Genomic DNA, 20,928 nt, shown 5'->3' on the forward strand with positions numbered 1-20,928 from the left:
AATTCAAAGCGAACAAATAAATTGATTTAACTTTTTCGGAATCTTTCGTATTACTTCGGACAGATTCGGTTAATTTTCCGAAGTGAGGATAGTAAAACAAGTTCGGTGCCCTTTGGTTTGTCACGTGATAGAGACGTTTCACCATTCACGGTATTCGCCGGAAAATGGCGTACGGGAAGAGAGTCGTCACACTTTTTAGTCGGCGATGTCATCGGGATTCGGGGAAAATTTATGCTTTTAACACAAACAGGTCGGTATGAGAATGATTGTCCATATATTCAGAACATGATGTGTATTTTGGCGTTAGTCCACGGACAGAATGATCAATAATATTGATTAATTTTAAACAGTCCAATGTCACCAAACATAACATAATATTTAGAGGTTACATGGAAACCTGTAACCTACGACGTGCATTTACAGGTGACAAACTGACGTAAGCACTCTTTTTTAGAAGCTCTGTGGGCACTTCGTGGTTGATCAAGAAACCATGATACTGTAAAGGGATGCACTTGCTTACGAATACGACTCCCATTTGTGTCTCATGATAAAATTAGGTCATTAGCAAAACTTCTTTTTATATCTGAGAAATAAGTTTTTTTTTATAGTTTTTTTGCAAAACAATAGAAAATCGCAATACTTTTATGACACTGTAAAACCTATATTTTAATTATACTTGAGTAAGGTCGTTACAGTTTTCTACATCACAGTTTCTTCGAAGTGGACGCGGAATCGTTTCACGCGAGAAAACGTTCTATCAGTGTTTATGCACAGCATTTAACTATTCAAACGTGAATACCATTTTAAAATAATGCTGGTGATCCATTATTTTTATTTTGTACAAAAAGCCCTTTTATTATCCAGAGCTTTAAAAATATACAATTTGCCTTTAGTCCCCACCTGCTTGCATCTTTTTTTTCATACTTGACAATAAAACAATACATAATAACATACTATTCACAGTCAATTCGTCCCAATTCACATTCTTCCACAAGTTGATTTGTTCCAATATACCTTTGCCCATTGCCTTTGGTTAGCCTTACAATCTAGTACATATAAAGACTTCTAAACGCTCTGGCCCTGGTCGCTTACGGTCCTGGTGAAAAAAAGACATTACAACTTGTAATACGATCTTGTAATACTTTCTGAATCAAAAACAGGATTACAAACTTGCCTTGATAATTTATCGATATACACTAAAAAATGGCATCTAACTGTTAACACGGAAAAGACAAAAACTATGATCTTTAACAGATCAAACAGACTTCTAGAGAATGATATTTTCTTCTTTGAAGGTTGTGAGTTAATTACTGTAAAATCAACCAATTACCTAGGATTAATAGTAAGCGCTAATGGAAAATTCAAGGAAGGCCTAAAAAGCATAAAAAGAAAAGCTTTAAAGGCCTTATTTTCCTTAAAGGGAAAAACAGGCAAAAATCTAAGTATACCACTGTCACTCTCTCTGTTTGATAAACTAATCAGACCAATTCTCACATATGGTAGTGATGTATGGGGAGATGAAATTTCACTAAAATCACCAATTGAAGATGTACATATAAATTATCTTCGTTTTCTTTTGTGTACATCCAAAAACACTACAACAATGGGTTTATACGGCGAACTTGGACATTACCCATTGGAGACTTTTATCGAAAAACAAATGATAAAATATTTTAATCGTATAAAGAACTCGTCAAATCCATTACTAAAACTAGCTTTCCAAGAAAATAAAGAAATTAATAGTAAATGGTACACCAATATAGATTCCCTTTTAAATAACATCAACCATTCTTATCTGATCGACAGCGATGAAACTCTAACTGCAAGGCAATTAGGACAAATCAACAAAAATATACAAACATCATTCATATCAACTTGGAAAAGTGAATTACATAATGACAATCGATCAAAACAAAATGAAAAAAATAAATTAAGAACATACAGAGAATTAAAAAACAATTTTGCTTTCGAAACATACCTTGTTACCCTGAAAAACATTGATATGTGCGAAAATTTAACTAAATTCCGCCTCAGTGACCATAACTTGAACATTGAGACTGGCAGACACAAAAGAATACCCCTTGCTAATAGATTATGCAACCTTTGTGATAAAAATGAAGTAGAAGATGAGTATCACCTCATGATGTCATGTAAAAGATATACCCCTGAAAGAAATGTCCTATTCGAAATAGCAAAAACCAAAATCCAAAACTTTAAAAATTTGCCGCTAAAGACTCAATTCATAGCCTTGCTAAACAACAGTGGCCTAACACTCCCCGTAGCAAGGTACCTAAAGAAGTGTTTTGAAATAAGACATCAACCCCAGGGACAACCTTCTCTCACTATTTGAGTTTTGCATTTTGTTTTCTATCTATCGTAGTATCATAATTTTATACTAGCTATTATCTGTAATGTATTAGCTTAGATTGTTTTTTTTGTTTTTTTTTATTATCTATTTTCTGTTTTGTAACCTTTTATTCCTTTTTAAACTTTTGTAACCATTGCCAATCCCTCCGGGGAATGTGTAAGTGTTAATAAAATTATTATAACAACCGTGTTTGGATGATATTGAATATAATTTATAGCAGGGCCGCAACGACCAACCTGTTTTGGGGCCGTAACATCTTTTTTACGTGGTCCGGAGCGTCTCACACCCATGTAAAATACAAGCATATCCTTATAACACTATTTACTGCATTTCCCGATATTCAGATATAAACAACTTCTACCATGATCACCATTTTTCGGAACATTAATTAGTTATATAATTACTATAATTTTGAAATATGAATAACTTTGTTCGATGATTGACGGATTACCGTATTACAATAAATGACCGGAGTTCAGTCTTTGTTTGAATCTTGTTACGTGTATTGAACCAGTTAGTATAGGGGTAACCTAATAAATTGGATGAACCGACTTTGGGGATGAATCGACTTGGGATGAATGTGATTTTGAACGAATTGACCATCCACCTAACATACATGCATGTATGTTTGACCAGTTACTTAATGATCTTACTATAGCAACTCATTGGTGGCCATTTTGTACACAAAATTTGCTACATGTATATTATACTCCAACATGTCCAGAACTGTTTCTCAGAGAGGACTGAGGTAATGTAATCAAACATGGTATGATGATCATATCTCTTGGGTTACAGACAATCATGGCCATCTGGTGTCCATTTTGTTTTTTTTTCATGTGATTGTTCATGTCGATTTCTCACTTATACATGTCGGATTCAGTTGAAAGTTTGCACACCAGAACATACCACAATGCATCTGTGATTGTGGGTTCTTATATTCAAACAGTGGCAGATTGTGGGCCCACAGTCACCTCCCCACCAGTGTGCCCTCTAAGCCAATGTGATGCACCATTGACACATTTGTTTTTACATAACTAGTTTTGCTAATTCACTAGTGAAGAGAAGTAACATGCTGAAAATACAACAGAACCGATAGTGCAAACCAAAATATTGAGGATATCAGTAGTTGTGTGGGAAAGGGTTTCAGACGAAGAATCTGTAATAGTTTTGGAAAATATAGACGAGTGGGAACAAATTATGGGTTAGTATTCCAAACATTTTTTTTTTTATATTTGTACAGGATTATTTGTTTATGTAGTACATTACCTACAAGATATCCTCGCAAGTCGCCAGCGTCATCTATTCAGTATGCACAAACACAGACATTTTTCTCCAGTCCCATACAAAACCCATTCAAGAATAAAAAGAAGGAATATTCAGAAAGAAAAATATTACGGTGAGTCAATTTAATCTTGGTATGATGTGGAAATGTTGTATATCAAGTTTGCTAATAATGCATTATTAGTCTATAATTATATTACAATTAATTTGTTACGGTTTGAGAAAAATGTAATTTACCTTTTTCGATAAAATATTGGTGCAACATTTTTTCTGTTTTGATGTACTTTTTAATATTTTTTGTTGGATAATTTTAGTCCAAATAGACAGAATTTCTCATTGACTATAAGTCTTGATTAAATTTTTGAAAAATTATGAAAACAATGTTATGTGGGTTTAAAATTTGTTCATAGTGACAAAAGTTAATTTTAGGGCTTAAAATGCAAAAAACACTAAAAATGTATGAATGTATGGGAAATGTATAAATTCAGAAAATGTTTAATTATTTGTTGTTTGTCAGTTCTGAATCTTAACGCAGTTACTGTATATCTCAGACTCTTAAATAGGCTTTCTGACCTTTCTGAAGGCATGCAGGTCATTTACCTTGGTGCCTTTCAAATCATACGCTCATTTCTTTTCACTGTTCAAGTTGGACCATGTTCTATGGTCTAAGGTTAGAATTCAGATTTAGACATACATTTTCTAAGGTAAGCTTTTGCTAAAAATGTTGTACTCCAAAATTTTGAATGTTAAGCTATGTTGAGGTACAGTTGAACACGTGTCATACTGATACATGTGATGTCCTTTGAGTACAGCTATTAAATCATGCATGCATGAAATTCTATTGTCAACCATTCTAAATAGTGTCACAGTCTCCAGAGTTAGTGGTCTAGACTATTGTGTAAAGTAGTGCACAGTACAGAACACAGAGATCTATTTTGAAGTTTGGAAATTTAAAAATGTGATTTATTTTGACAGCAGTTTTGCTTCACTTACAAAACAAGTCTACGCTTTGAATCAAACTTATAGACAAAAGAAATTATCTTGTCAAAGTGACCTCAGGCCTTGCCTTTTGTAAATGACTCTTGAACAGAGCTATAAATAATGCTATTAAAGTTTCTTCAAAATGGTATCGATTGGAAAAGGGATAATTAGTGCTTCTGGGTCTTGGAGAGTGATCGATGAGTGATTCCACCAATCCAACATGGCTATTACCTGGTAGTTGGCCATTTTGAATAAGATTACAAAACAAAATAGTATGTGCTTATAATTTGAATAAAACTGGCCTTGGCATGCCTGAAGAAACATATTTCAAATGTTGCCACTAAAACAACACAAGAGAATATTCATAATGCCTTTATACCAAATTCAAATCAGTGAAAGTGAATCTGAGAAACGGGTAGGACATGTGATAAAAGGAAAAGTTCCTTTTGTACCCCACCCTTAACTTTATCCCTTATTCCCAGCCCCCATTTCAGTTGCATATGCCCCTTTAACTATAGGTGTTCTTTGAATGGGCATATACAATTAAATTAGGGAGCACTAGAAGGATAGGGTCTTGTTAGGGTTGGGGGGGGGGACAAAATACTTTGCTGAAAAAAAAATTAGCAACAGGTTCTACCTTGAACAAAATTGGGTAAGGTTCTCCCAAGATATGACGGTGAACGATTAAACTCCAAAAATATGAAAGTCAGACAGTTTATTTATTAAAATTTACCATTTTTTGTCCTAACTTATATGAATAGATAGGTTGTTTGTTAGAGATGCTGGGGGCAACCACAATTAGACGTGTACCATTTCAATCAGAAATTTAATCACAAAAATCAAATTTAAGACTTGTGTTGTCTTTTATCATTTTAAAAACAAGATCTTATCCTTTTAGGTATTCTATGGAAGAGATGTACGATGTTGTATCAGCAGTAGAACACTATAAAGAGTTTGTACCGTGGTGTCTGAAATCAGATATTGTATCTAGGAAAGCGGGTAGTATGAAAGTTCAACTTGAGATTGGATTCCCACCATTAATAGAACGATACACATCTGTAGTGACTCTAGCAAAGCCACACATGGTCAAGGTAACTGAGACTTCATTCTTGTAACATACAAATTTAAAATAGTCTTGTGCCAGTACCCAACATTGCGAATTTTCTCTTTCTTTTTTTTTACCCTGGGAAGTTACAGTATGGTGGATGTTTAAAATATGACTACCAGGGTACTGTGCTACTTGCAGAGAAAATATGGTTTTAGCATATTTAGTCTTATGCAATGGTAACACTTAAAAAAGATCTACCGGTAATCTACCAGTAATTTCAAGATCTTGAAAAATACATACGGTACCATTATATTACCGTACATACTTGGATATTAACAATTTCATTGATTTCATGAAATGGACAAGTCAAACTGTGTTACATCGCTAAATTTGTACATTTGCATTAAAAAATTAGATTTTTACTTTGTTTCTAGTGTTTTTGGTGATGAGTATGGTAGTATTATTTTCCTTAATGCTCTGTAACTATTTTATTTGTAGTCTGTGTACTTTTGAGCCAAAGGCCTGTAAATTATTATTAGATATACATGAATTGAATTTGAATTTAATTTATTCACTTAATTTACAAGCAATAATAATAAAAAAAATTCAATACAAACAACACTGAAATACATAGTGAATAGGAAGCTGGAAAATAGTGTAAAACACTAGTCAAGTCCACCTCCTTTTCTAGGTGAAATAATACAAAATTGTGTTCATCAGAAATTGTATGTTAAAATTCAGTTCATTAAAGTAGCACTGCATATATTTTACCCATCTCTGGGTAGGTGCTCCAAAATGTGACCCCAACATACAGATGGATTCCTGAGTTGTGGCCATCAAAGTACCAGTACTGTGAAAATGTCACCATTACAAAATGTACAGGTGTAGATCAGATTTACCGGTATTTATCATGGAACAGGATGTGAGTTACATTCTTTTGTGATTTCTCTTTATATCTGTAGGCTGTGTGTACGGATGGTACATTGTTTAACCATTTAGTGACAATATGGAGGTTTAGGCCAGGACTACCAGGACAACCAAATACTTGTACACTAGATTTTCAGGTGAGTCTGTAATGGTACTGCAGTCCCTCTTCCTCACCTGCTCATCAGTGATCACACCAATGTTTAATACACACCTCATTACCAGGAAGTCTAGAAATTGTATAACACATTTTTTACTGAAGCCCTTATATACTAAGATATTTGAATTTTGGTCATTCATGGTTGATTTGATTGACGCAATTCCCTCTAATTCTAAGATTGATCACTGGAAAACAAATTCTTAAAAAATGAAAATAAAAAATTGATTTAGTGAAATAAAAACTTAAGTACAGTAATTCCATTATAGTTGTTAAATGACCCCTTCAGTCTTAGCATACATTCTCATAAAATGATTAGATTCAAAACATCAAATCTCTTACAATTTGTGGGTCAGTTTTTCTTCACTTACAAAAATTATCGTCAATATGCTATTTTGGGTAGCATCATAATTTTCTGATGCATGTGTACAACTGACAATCGTGGATACTCTTTATCATGTTCTACAATTTCCATCTGTTTGTTCATTGTCCTTAGGTATCATTTGAATTCCGCAGTGCTCTACACTCTCAATTGTCACACATATTCTTTGATGAAGTCGTTAAGAAGAATGTTGGAGCATTTTTAAAGCGGGCAAAGCTTATATACGGAGCTCATACGGGGAAAACAGCATACGTGACAAGCTGAAGGATACTGCAGTTATGATAGTTTGTTCTTCAGTGCTATATGATGATTCAATAAATCAAAGTGTATTATTTGTACAGTAAATGAATCAGATCAAGTTGTCTGATTCTGTATGTAAAATTCCACGCTACACGCTGGTTATTTTTTTAATTTTGCTAAGGGGTCTTTAAAGTGATGTGAGGGAAGGGCTTATAAGAAAACAATTTCCCAACAAACAAGCCTTAACCACAATTTACCTTGCGCTCCAATCCCCCCCCCCCCCCAATTTTGTTGGCTCTTAATCAGAAAAAGGATATTTCCCATTTATATTTACAGTATAAAAACAAGCTTAAATGGTCAATTTATTAGTGGTGCTAAGGTTGACATACATGTAAACCATTAATTTTGTACAACCAGAATTTTATAATGTTGATAATAGTGTCCTTGTTTTTATCAAGACAATTATTTGTGATGCACTATAGTGTGACTTTTCAAACACTGATCTGGCTTGTACATGTATGCGTGTTGATACCTTCCAATACCGGTATACAGTGTTCTGTGAACACTTGGTTTAGTACTAGTGTTAACCTACATGACAGACACCTACTTACTGAAATTGTATTTTATGGGTAGACCATTAGAAAACTAGGAATCTAGCTCTAGATTGAAATGAACAAAATACTGTTTTACACTCCACAAGTTTGTAATGGTTCACTCTTTAAAGTTTCTAGAAATGGAGGGAAAGAAAAGGGTACATTTAAAATCATGTCAATTTTTTTTAATTTTGCTTGATCTAGGGCCATTTACTTGTTCAGTATCATGTAAATGTAATATTTTGAAATTCTAACCTTTTTAATTTCCATTTTTTTTTTAAATCATTTGTAAATTGTATAGTGTTTGACTGTCACTATTGTATAGGTATTACACTGTTTTACAGTGGTCAGCATTACATGGTATGTTATTTATTGCAGTCAGCACAAATAAAATTTAAAAAATTTAAAATTTTGGTTACCTCTGACTGTCAAATGAATGAATACTATCCAGTTTGCTACAGCTCATGAACAATTTGTCATTTGAAGAAAAAAAATACTGACCAACTTGCATGTTCAAGGTCATATATATATGCAGGTGTGCACAAAAAAACTCTTGCACAACCCATTGATTGCACAAACAAGTGTTTTGTGTATGGGTATACATTTTTTACTGAATTTTGTTTAAGGGGCATACAAATTAGCAGTCTGACAACTAGAGGGATTGCACTGGTAGCTTCTCTCTGCCATTTTTTCCCTGTGACTGTTACCAAAGATGCTCTTTCAGAGTTTAGAAAATTTAGGCTTTTTTCCATGTACAAAATATTAAGATAATTTACAAATGTGTCGATAGTTGTACATAATGTGAATAGTTATGCATAATGGTATTGCTAGTACATGTATTTCATTTTAGTTGTCTTTACTTCTGTTGGTGAAATCCTATGAGAATTATACCAAAGAATTGGTGTAGTACGGCAACCGAGGTGGCTCACAACGTAGCATTTTATAAAACCATTTTTACAATTTATTTTTATTTTATACTGTAAAGGGGGTAATTATTCACTGGGTTTTAATTTAGCTTATTTCGCTGACTGGAAAAATGCGCTAAATTAAAACACAGTGAATATGTAAAATTTACCATAGAACACATTATATAAATGACGAAACCGTGAATTTAAAACCCACTGAATATGCCTGAAATGGTAAATCAGTGAAATTTAAACCCAGTGAAAATTAGTCATTTTACAGTAATTCATTTTTAATAACCATTTTCGATTCTGAAATCGATTTTTGTTTCTGGTATATGTTTTCATTTAAAAAAAAAACAATTGTTTAAATCCGCTTTCGTTTTTTAAATCCATTTCTAAAATCTGTTTTTTATTTTCAAAATTATTTTCGTTTTTAAAATCCGTTTTCATTTTTAAAATCTATTTTTTTTTAAATCCGTTTTTGTTTTTACTAATCCGTTTTTATTTTTAAAATCTATTATCACGTTTTTGTTGACATTTGAAGTATAGGTATATACGTATTTTTCACGTTGAAGCAAATTTTCCATCAGAATTTACATAAAAATCGCTGTTGTTTCCCTGCCTATCGCATTAACTTTAACCGTTTTTACAAAGATTCTCATTTCGATTTGTGATTTGTGTATCCCGGTTTTGTATATCATTTCAACTTTACCTGATAGTTTTTTTTTTATTTTCACCAGTGATGTTTCCATGGTAAGAATTCTTTACGCAAGTTCTTCTTCAGGCTATAACTTTAGCCGTGGTTCCGCGGCGATTTTAGTCCATCAAGGGTTCTTGGCTAATTCGGTCGGCTTACACTTTGGCGTCAAATGCATTTGTGGTCAGGCTTGTCCACAGACGACGTTGCCTTGTTTACCGACAATACCCTACCTGGTACCAAAACGCAGCAAAACCACGGCAATAACTTATTCTAATCATGGAGCTAAAAAAAAGAGCTCTATGTTCTAATCAACCTTGGAGCTCTCAAGTTATAGCTGTGGGTCTGCTGTGTTATCGTACCGGATAAGGTACTGTAGGTATACAAGGCAGCGCCATCTGTGTATGTACAGGCATTCCACGCCACAGCGTAAGCCGACAGATGAAGCTAAGAACCCTATATGCATCCAAAAACGCCGTGGAACCACGGCCAAATAGATTATAGTCTGAAGAAGAAATTACGTAAATAAGCCTTATCATGAAAACGTCACTGGTGGAAATAAAAAAAATGCCAGATTCCTAGTCATATGGTATGAGGTCAGAGGGCGGGGTCACAGGTCAAAAAGAAAATGGAATTTGAAAATCGAAAATGGATTTTTAAAATGAAATTGGAATATGAAAACAAAAATGGATTTTAAAAATGAAAATGGATTTTAAAACGAAAAATGAAAATAAAAAACAGATTTTGAAATGAAAATGGATTTAAACTGGTTTTTAAAATAAAAACAGAACCCAGAAACGAAAGTGGGTTTAAAAATAGATTCCAGAACCGAAAATGGTGTTTAAAAAAGGATTATAAAATGTAAATGAATTGTAAAAATGGTTTTATAAAACACCATGTTGTGAGCCACCTCGGTTGTCGTAGTGTAGGCAAGCTGGGAAAGCGATGGGGAAATTCTCGACGTACGAAAATCCACAAAATATGACATCCTGAATATATACTTTCTTTTTTGTGCATCCCACAGGTTTCAAAACAACTTGCAAGTCGCCGTTCAAACCAGCACTTATTATTTGGTCTCAAGTCTGTCCAGAACCCCATGGACCAAATCTGTTTATTCTTTGCATGTGCAAATTAATTCATATGCAGATTTCAACCCAAAACTAACTACCAGTGGATCAGCCCTGAATACCAAGGTATCAAATTCCATTGAAATCTGTTGGGCGTTTCTTTAGAAACAGGTGAAAAAAAATGGCCAATTAACGTGCAGAATTCAACCAAAAGCTGATCAGGTTGGGCATTTGCCATATGTACAAAATTTCATCAAAATCCAATTAGTGGTTTTTCAGATAATGAAACAAACTGACACAGTATTCTCATTATTAGTGACATCATTCACAACACTGCCCGAAACACCACTTTAATAAAGAGCGTTATGTAACCAGGTATCAGTTATACCCACTGATTTGAACATTTAGTCTTGCTCACTAAATAATGCAGAGCCTCTAACACTTCATAAGGACGAATATTTTCAAACTGAACATGACTGCAATTTAAAGGGTATTGCTTCTGTGGTAAATTCACAATTGTGCTATTTACATTAGCAACTACATTGACAATATTACTATGGATACTTAATTGACCACCACGTGGTAGCTCTCTTATTTGCGAGAATTGTGTCAATTTTTTGGACTCCTTTGTAGCGTTCTAGGAATAACAGAGTCAGTTATTCTTGCTGCTGTATTCACCATTATTTAACATGGAACTTATGTTCTGTGCATGCAAGACTCAAGGACCACTGGTCTTCAGAACAAGTTATACTAAAGCAAATACTACAAGTTAAAAAAAAGAAAGAATAAAGAAAACAAAACAAAATTTTTTATTTTGTGGAAAAGATTTATTGTCACCGTATCATAAATCTTCAGCTTATTTGTATCAACACGTACACATATCTCGCACACTGTCTTGGACCACTAGACCTATTCTACATTCATCTTCACATACCAAGATCTATCAGTTATTGTGACTGCATATTACAGTGCTCTGTTCAACAAAACAGAAAATATTCTATCGGCACTCTACGAAAAAAAGTACAAAAGAGATTGCAACAAAATACAGAGAAAATTGTAATCTTGTGATTGATGGAAAAAGCGAATCCTATCATAAAATCTTAGAATAAAATAATACCCTGTTATATTTCATTATATAATTTACATCATCCCGCCCATACCACCCATGCCCCCCATTCCACCCATGCCTCCCATTCCACCGCCCATGCCTCCCATGGGTTCTTTGTCTTCTTTAGGAAGTTCTGTTACAACCGCTTCAGATGTGCTGAGTAGTGATGCCACGCCTGCTGCGTCTACGATAGCCGTCCTCACAACCTGTAACAAACCACGCATTAGCGATTAGCCGGATGTCATGTTTGGAGCCAACATCAATACAAGCCCCATGAGTTAATCGAATATATGAAAACAAAAAATACTTAGTTGCAAACATTTTCCGTAAAGCATTTTCTTTCACTTACTTTTGTTGGATCTATGATTCCCGCTTTCACCATATCTACATATTCATTTTTCATTGCATCATAGCCCATTTCAGCTGAGGAATTCAGAATTTTTTCAACTACAAGAGAGCCTTCTACACCAGAATTAACTGCTATCTGTGTTGCTGGTGTGCGCAGGGCACGACGTATGATGTCAACACCTGCAAGAAAAAACAAGGTTTGTTGCATTAACAACACACTAATCACATCCCAGTGTTTATTGCAATATCACACCAATCACATCCCAGTGTTTATTGCATTATCACACCAATCACATCCCAGTGTTTGTTGCATTATCACACCAATCACATCCCAGTATTTGTTGCATTATCACACCAGTCACATCCCAGTGTTTGTTGCATTATCACACCAGTCACATGTCAGTCACTGTTGCACATCCTCTACACTAATATCAAATTATGTCAGAGTTAAAAAGTCAGTTGTCATCCAGCATCATGTTTAATATGCAACATGTTATAAATGTTTCCACACAAAAATTTACATGCGCTTGGCAAGGACTATTTTATGTAGTGTTTTAAGCATAACCAGATATTTTTTTTTAAAAACCAACATCATGCCACAAAAGTTATTTTTGAACAGGCATAAGCAGAATTAATTATTACAAATAATTTACAAAGGAATTGCCATTGCTCATTGATTTTCAAACTGGCCATAAAACAGGATACTACTTTAGTGAACCGGCCACATGTATTTCTATAGGAAAGGTGGCGACAGGGTCGTCAATAAGGATTTAAGCTTCTGAACCATTATATCGATAAAACATAATTACGCAACATCCACGATTTTTCTCGTCTTGTAACAGGGTTCGGACACTCGCACTGCTTCTCCATCCCAGTGTTCTCCCCAGGCCTTTCAAGCACTGCTGGCCCGCGTCGCTTAGACAAACAGCCGCGTCGCTTTTGTTTCGCCCGCGATCCTTGAAATCCTGCCCGCGATGCTTATTCACGTTGTATTGTTTACAAGTGTCAGCCTCGTCTAGCACATCATTAAAACAATAACATGTATTGATTGAAAGGTAATCCCGCCTTTGTACATAGTTAGCCTTACAAAAACAGTGTTAAAAACTGAAGTCTACAAGAAGTTACAAAGTCTATCAAGGGTGCGGAGCTGGCAAACTCAAAATACTAGGGTAGTAATAATTTGCCCATTGCGTCGGGATGGTCTATCCCGAGTTGCTGCACTACGGTTAATTGCATTTTTACTACTTCATCGCCAGTGACACTAATTACCAAGAATTAAAGAAACAAGTGAAATTAAGTCGCATTGGAAAAAAAAAACTGTAAATAAATCGAAGTAAAAATTATTCAACTGCAAACAAGACGGACGAGGAAAAGACGAACCCTGACCTCTAGAAATACCTCATTCATAGTGCGTCATTACCGAGGAACACCACCCTAAGGCGACGTAACGCATGTAGTGACGTCACAACCGATGCATGCTGGGTTACAACGGAGATTTTGATTGAGGCAACAAAGATGGCGGCGCAGAGTGCATGTTTTTCCGCGATGTTTAAAAACAACATTTCGTTGGCGATTTTGATGTAATATTTAAGTTAATCATCAATGAATCGTTTTAATTAAGCAAACATTCTAAGTTTGTGTATTTTTAAACAAAAAAGTCAGGGACCGATGATCGCAACAGCAGCGGTGAATACCCGTTCAACGCAATGCCGTCAGCTGACAATGTTACGGTGATCATAGCGTTACACAAATAATAGATAGATCAATGAAAAATCGCTGACTTTAGTTTTGAAATGCCGTTGTAGAAAAAAATATCATTATGGATTTTATTAATTTCTTCATATTTTGATAACCCGCAATTTTGCAGATTTTACAAATTTAACAAACAAATCCCCCCCCCTCCCCCGGTTCATACAGAACCAGCAAAAGTGCATGGGTGGAAGTCCGAAGGACTAGTGTTTTTTTTCCCCTCGTTGTTTTACCTGTAAAATTTATGTGAACTCAAAGCAATCTACAATGTTAAATTATTCTTTAAATGCTCAGTTTATTTTTAAAAAAAACCATGCTGTTTCCCCATCAAAATCAAAGCCAAAAGATGGCAAACTTCGGCAAATCTCTTCTGTGTTGCGTTCATACATTGGCATGTTCACGTTGGCATCATCCAGCATTTTGATTGGTTAATTAACAAATTGACCTATCAGGTCAACTCGTACACAGGAAAGCATGGCGGATATTGTACCGCAACAAGCGTTTACATGCGACCGGAATCACAGCTCTCGTGGAGTGCAGGTACAAGTCTCTGTGCAGGGTACATATAATAGCTCTCCCATTACTGTTTGAGAGCATTGTGCTATGTAAGTATATATATGTATTGCCAGCTAAAAATTCATGTTTTTGCTGTCTCTTACCTGCTTTCTGATCATCATTTTTAACCTCAATTGAATCTAGCAATGGCATGCATCTGAGTAACGCTACACCTCCACCGGGCACAATTCCTTCTTCTACCGCAGCCTTAGTAGCATTTAAAGCGTCATTCACTCTGTCTTTTTTCTCGTTCACTTCAACGTCACTCGAACCACCGATCTTGTACAGATAAAAAGATAATAATTAGATAGTGACATAAATGAAGTGCAATATTTGAATTAAAGGTCATTTGCTTTAGTCAAATCCAAAGCCGTTGTCAAATTAGTGAGCAAATTAGCTAAATTGCAGCCCCAATACTTCCTAGACTTGCTGCAATCTTTCATTTAGGAGTGTCCTCACCTTCAGTACTGCCACACCATCTGACAACTTGGCGAGTCGTTCACTGAACTTTTCTTTTTCATATTCTGATGTAGATTCTTCAATATCATCTTTAATCTGTTGTACCCTCCTCTCCAATGCAGCGGCATCCCCTTTACCCTAATTGGACAATAATCACAGATGCATATCATTTGTCAACTGAGAAATGATGAATTTTCACGATTGATAAAATGCATATCATAATAACTAACAAGCTGCACTGATCAATAAACAAGATAAATGGGCAATATTTGGTAATAATACAAATCTGTAGACACCAACAGATAATTTACCGACACCGAGATAATTTACCGACACCGAGATAATTTACCGACACCGAGATAATTTACCGACACCGAGATAATTTACCTTTAGTAGTAAAGTATCATCTTTTGTAATGACAACTTCACCGACGACACCAAAATCTTGCATTTGCACTTCCTCGATTTTGAGATCCAATCCTTCCTGTCCGAACACCATACCACCAGTGGCTATGGCCATATCATGCATCTGATTTTTTCTGTTGTCACCAAATCCAGGTGCTTTGACAGCTGCTACTTGAAGACCAACTTTCAGCCTGTGTAAGATTTAAATGAATAAAGAATATAAAACATTTCACTAATATCATCAAGAGTGACAAGACAATATGTTGATGGATGAAATGCCATAAATAATATACTGTAGAATACTTTATTTTCGCTTGGAATTTATTTTCGCTGAAGGGATGATTCCGTGAAAATAAAATCCTGCGAATATACTTTTTTTCCTATATTTCACATTAAACTCATCAAAAATCAGTGAAAAATTCCATACAAAATGCCCGAAAAGCCTTTTCAGCGAAAATAAAGTATTCCACAGTACCTTATCAATAGTATTTAGCCAGTTGATACTTGTGAGACTGATCTGCTGAAAGTGGATACAAAGGGACTTTTTTTTGACCTAAACCAAACAATTTTACTGTAATTTTACAAAGATATCCCAGAAACCCTTGCGACTTTCTGCAGAAGTGTTGGTGTGTTAACACAAACTTCCCGGGAGAAGTCAGAATGCACGCATCTCACTAATATGCAACTCTCCTCTGATGGGCAGTGTCAACCAATCAGAGCACGTCTTACCAAAACAGGATATGTTCTAGTAAGCAGCCTGTAACACAAGCTCTTCTCAGATGGCGAGGTAGACTGGTGTCAGCCATGTAATTCAAATACACTTAAAAACATCAGAGGAATGATTCATAGCTAGATAGTGAGACTTGCAGGAAATCGAGTATTGAAGCAATGACATGGGCAACTAATAAATTCGTGTTTTTTCTTACCTGTTAAGAACTAATGTACTCAAAGCCTCACCATCAATATCTTCAGCAATAATAACTAGTGGTTTTCTTTGTGTATTTGCCAATTCTAATGCTGGAACTATTTGTTGTATACTGGAAATTTTCTTTTCACACAGAAGTAAAAGTGCATCTTGGAATTCAATTTTCTGCCCTGCAGAGGAAAATATAATTTTTCTTTTAAAACAAGTAGGTTACTGTCTTACTGCCATATAAACCACTTTTCAAAGCAGAATGAAAAAAACTTTGCAAAGACGCACACGTCATGATAAACATTAAGTTCAATTGTTTTCATCGATGTTGGCACCAAGTTTACCCATAATCCAACTGCATCAGTATTCAAAAATGGCATCAAGGTTCTAACAATCTGTTTTAAATTGCTAAAACAAATGTGCAAGCAATATTTATCAGTTTAGAAACTAAAAAGCTGTTTCTCAACTATATTTGTGTAAAGTACCTCTACAATGAGGTAGAGCAGAAATCCATTTTTTTTTTTGCTTCTTCAGACTTTTCCTTTATTACAGTGCTATTAAACAACTCCAGAAATTGGCAAGGTGACATCCATAGAATATTGAAATGCATTTCGAATAGTTCTAATGACTTTGTGATGCTTATACATTTTTTTTCCCCATTCCTTAGAAAATGTATCCCACAAAATTGAAGACAAGGAAAAAAAGTTTGGAAATCTCACCTTTAGCCGTATTGATGAAATATGGTGAAATATATCCCCTATCAAATTTCATACCCTCAATAATTTCCAACTCATCGTGTAAAGTCTTGCCATCCTTGACCGTAATCACACCATCTTTACCAACTTTCTTCATTGCTTGCGAGATCAAATTACCAATTTCTTCGTCACCATTGGCCGAAATTGTTGCAACCTAAAATGTAGAAATAGACAAAATATGACTTGACCCTTTATCTGGTCAAGACAGTGTAAAAGTACAGAAGACTGACAGGATAAAAATTAATATATACATGTTAATGTAACACTGACGATCTTGCATAAAGTGCAAAATATTAATTCTGTCAGAAATCAAATGAGAAACACAAGTCGTGTTTAATGCAGCGCACAACAAATGTTTAACTTGTCTGTACCTGGGCAATTTCTTCTGGGGTTGTGACTGGTTTAGAGATAGCTTTCAATCCATCCACTATAACATCCACTGCCATCATTACACCTGAAACATTTACATAAAAATTGAATATTGATTTTAATAAGTCTTTATCAGAATGTGCATCAGAATGTGGGTACTTTAAGATTATTTTCTTTGTCATTTAATTTCACTCTTGAGTGATTTCACAGAGTTTTGAAATTCATAAATTTAAAACTGGAAAACAATGAGTTCTATTATTATTTTATGTTCACATGGATTTAATTTGGAAAATTTTATTCATCAGCAAAAACAGCAATATACATAGATGTATTCTACTCAAATATTAGGAAATTAAGGGATTTTAGAAGTACAATTATAATAGTGTTCGGATTTAGACATACCTCTTCTAATTTCAATAGGGTTGGCTCCTTTATTAATTTTTTCAAATCCTTCCTTGGCAATGGATCTGGCCAATATAGTAGCTGTAGTGGTGCCATCGCCAGCCTCTTCATTCGTGTTATTTGCAACATCTTGTACCAATTTAGCACCAATATTCATGTATTTGTCTTTCAGTTCAATTCCCTTAGCTACTGTGACTCCATCTTTAGTAATCTTGGGACTTCCCCAGCTCTGTTCCAAAATCACATTTCGTCCCTGTAACAAAGTGCATTCATCTTATGATTATGAACTTGACACAATGGAAAAATCAAAGAAATGGTTCGAATAAATGAAACTAACACAAAACAAAACTAGAACAGTAAAAGCCATATTTAAGATGTTCGTAGATGTGGCTTATTCCTTAGAATACAAGTTACTGAACACCCACAGTGAAGAAACACTTGAGGTTGAAGTAAGCTTCATTGTCTTGCAGTTCATTCGTTTCACACACCGAACAACATTTTGCAATTATGTCAGTTCTATACTTAGTCAAATGCCATTTTGACAAAAACATGAAACTACGATGCCAACAACGATTATCAAGATCGTGGAACAAATCAACATGCACATATTGACAAGATGTATGTAGGAAGTTCAAACGTGATCTGTCTTGGCATTTACGAAACACCAGTGAAGATGCAAGCTTGAATGCAGGGAATAACAATCTAGCATTCATCAACCATGTCAACGCTTGCACATTATCCCATGATGCAATATTCTTACCTTAGGTCCTAGCGTCACACCAACAGCGTCAGCGAGTACATCTACACCTTGTAACATGAGTGCCCGGGCATCACCACCAAACTTGATATCTTTTGCATATGCACGTGACATAGATGGGGTTACAAGTCGAGACATGTGTGGGGACATTGCCCTACAAGCCAGCGGCCGGATTAGACTTGGCAAACGATACATTGTTTTCTGAAAACACGAAGCAAAGAACAAAGTGATGACAAAATTTAAGGTGTCATGCAAGATAAGATACACAAGTTATATTCAGTTATTTCATTCAAATAATCAGGGTACAATGACCTATATACACATAAATCTATGTAGCATTGACTTTGCATTTAACTCATCCTGCCAGTCAATGACTTGATAAGATAAGGGTTAATGTTCAGCCAAAAAAAAACAAACAGGAACAGCCTACATTATAGCAGATCACTGCCTAATGGGTATGGGAAAATTAAATTAAAACTTGGCTAGAAAGTTGTATATTTAGGGGTCAAGTAAGTGGGGCTTTGGCCCATGTCATTTCGTTTTCTTCCTCTTCAATCATATTTTTTGTCAGCTTCTTTAAGAAAATTCCTAAACAAAATGGTCACAAACTTTCTACAGGGGCAGATGTGAACTGGTGCTTTCCACTTTCAGATTTTTGATTTATCAACTAGTTCTGATTATCATAAAAACGGCAAAATATGCTTGAAAATCATTTTTAAAACCACTGACCACATGATGTGAAATTTGGGTTGTTATCCTCTAGGTATAAAGCACATTAACCCTTATCAGTCAAGTCAATGTTGAAGTACATCATAGGGCTGGCAGGATAAGGGTTAAAGTTTGAGAATTTCGGAGGATGTGGTCATGTGATTTACCCATGCTTGATTTGTTTCTACTGATGCCAGTTATCTAATTTTTTTGAAATTTGCCAGGTTGCATCTTTCAAATGAACTTCTTCGGACAGTAAAAATATAATTCATATTAGTCACATGATTTCACCACCACCTTATATTTTTGATAAAAATGAACAAAAGTTTGAGCATTTATTTCTCATGAATGCTTCAACTGATCAATTAGATATTTTGTATATAACGTAAAGTTTAGCCACTATGTTAGCCAAATTTTTGGGCATTTGTTTCTTGCGAGTACTTTAACTGATCAAATACGAGAAAAATAAATATGTTTGATCAGTTGCATGATTTTGTAGGCATTTTTGATTTTGAAAATTTTTTCAGCAATAGCTGAAAATTATAGTGTTTGCTTAAATGCAACAAGTTCACAACAACTGCATAAAATAATGTATTGTGTATGGCACTGCACAAATTGACTTTAAATGCATACCATTCACATAGACATAGGTCATGCAATAACCGGCTTCCACTTGGATCCCGCTGATACCCCTTGTGGATTTCATTCATTTTCTTGTAACCACTTTAAATCAACACTGTATTTCTAATTAGTACAATAATTAAATTACAAGTGCTTTAATTATTTATGAAGCCAATAAATACCAATTGATGAAAACTTTTTTTTCGAATTCTAGATTGATTATATTTGCAACATCTACAGTCAGTTGCATCATTGGGCTTTTTTACGTCTCCGTACACCGGCTTTATACATGCAGTTCTAGCAATTTCCATACTCCCTAGCTTACTGTTAAGTCAACCTTGACGGGAAGGTGGTCACCCCGCTCGCGTGATTTACACAAAAAATATTAGAAGAAGAGTATTCACGAACTAGAATATAAATACAATGAATCTAAATAGAGAAATCTAGCAGCGAATCTAAATGAGATTGTTTTTTTTCAAACAACCTCGGCGACTCCCTCTCTACTCTCAATTACCCACGTGGTTTACATGTCGCCGAACGATGTCCACCAATCGTATAAATTAAACCGTGATTTGTTTAGTTTCGCAAACGTCAAACAATATCTTGATCGACTCTGTTGTCTGCTGCAATACTTACCAATTTGTTGGTATATAATCGATTAAATTGTATTGAAGGACCGATGGAAAATCACCAAAATTTACACCAAAACGAAGCAACACGACGCACACTCCTGCTCTTCAGTAATTGACCCCAGAATGGTCATTGACCATGTGCAGACGGGGTTTAAAGCTAGAACGTGCGGCCCCAACTCTGTATACTACAACTGCGATAACACATATTACTTTTACGAGTGAGATGCATCCGTTTGTGAAACAGTTCATTTAACAATGTTTACGCAGAATAAAATGATAAAATGATAGTAACATATTTAAATGTATATATTAGTTGATATCAGATAATATTATTTGAAGTAATAATTATTCCGTTTATGGGGCAACCATTCTAGAACACTCCATCAGCCATTGATCAGCAGTAAGCGAGTTTATGCTAATGGTATGTGTAAATAAAAATATGTTAATATTACGTAACAAAATCTGAATATGGATCACGGTCACTAAGTTATCTAAATCACCTTGG

The 20,928-nt window shown here is 34.9% G+C and overlaps 2 protein-coding genes across 2 annotated transcripts; one reads left to right on the forward strand and one right to left on the reverse strand.

The window, feature by feature from the left end:
- The first annotated feature begins 87 nt into the window (after positions 1–87).
- LOC100375499 (coenzyme Q-binding protein COQ10 homolog B, mitochondrial-like) lies at positions 88–8,844 on the forward strand. The gene is made up of 5 exons (XM_002730367.4): positions 88–250; positions 3,609–3,764; positions 5,529–5,721; positions 6,641–6,742; positions 7,256–8,844. Exons 1-5 carry the CDS (start codon positions 165–167, stop codon positions 7,403–7,405), a joined length of 687 nt encoding a protein of 228 aa, XP_002730413.2. The 5' UTR covers positions 88–164; the 3' UTR covers positions 7,406–8,844.
- A 2,604-nt stretch (positions 8,845–11,448) lies between these two features.
- On the reverse strand, positions 11,449–20,576 carry LOC100377300 (60 kDa heat shock protein, mitochondrial-like). Its single transcript, XM_085501100.1, has 11 exons — positions 20,428–20,576; positions 18,466–18,663; positions 17,706–17,958; positions 17,306–17,388; positions 16,899–17,088; positions 16,193–16,361; positions 15,250–15,457; positions 14,863–15,000; positions 14,508–14,682; positions 12,101–12,279; positions 11,449–11,957 (listed from the first exon to the last, which is right to left on the reverse strand). Exons 2-11 carry the CDS (start codon positions 18,655–18,657, stop codon positions 11,784–11,786), a joined length of 1,761 nt encoding a protein of 586 aa, XP_085357226.1. The 5' UTR covers positions 18,658–18,663; positions 20,428–20,576; the 3' UTR covers positions 11,449–11,783.
- Positions 20,577–20,928: the final 352 nt, after the last annotated feature.

The sequence above is a fragment of the Saccoglossus kowalevskii genome, chromosome 7 (assembly GCF_978046115.1).
Source record: "Saccoglossus kowalevskii chromosome 7, keSacKowa6.1, whole genome shotgun sequence".
Lineage (NCBI taxonomy): Eukaryota > Metazoa > Hemichordata > Enteropneusta > Harrimaniidae > Saccoglossus > Saccoglossus kowalevskii.

Coding starts and splice junctions, on each gene's coding strand:
- LOC100375499 (XM_002730367.4), top strand. CDS start 165: ATGGCGTACGGGAAGAGAGTCGTCACACTTTTTAGTCGGCGATGTCAT. Junction 3,765..5,528: donor TCAGAAAGAAAAATATTACG/GTGAGTCAATTT, acceptor TTATCCTTTTAG/GTATTCTATGGAAGAGATGT. Junction 6,743..7,255: donor CTTGTACACTAGATTTTCAG/GTGAGTCTGTAA, acceptor CATTGTCCTTAG/GTATCATTTGAATTCCGCAG.
- LOC100377300 (XM_085501100.1), bottom strand. CDS start 18,657: ATGTATCGTTTGCCAAGTCTAATCCGGCCGCTGGCTTGTAGGGCAATG. Junction 17,089..17,305: donor CCCCAGAAGAAATTGCCCAG/GTACAGACAAGT, acceptor TCTACATTTTAG/GTTGCAACAATTTCGGCCAA. Junction 16,362..16,898: donor TTTCATCAATACGGCTAAAG/GTGAGATTTCCA, acceptor TTTCCTCTGCAG/GGCAGAAAATTGAATTCCAA.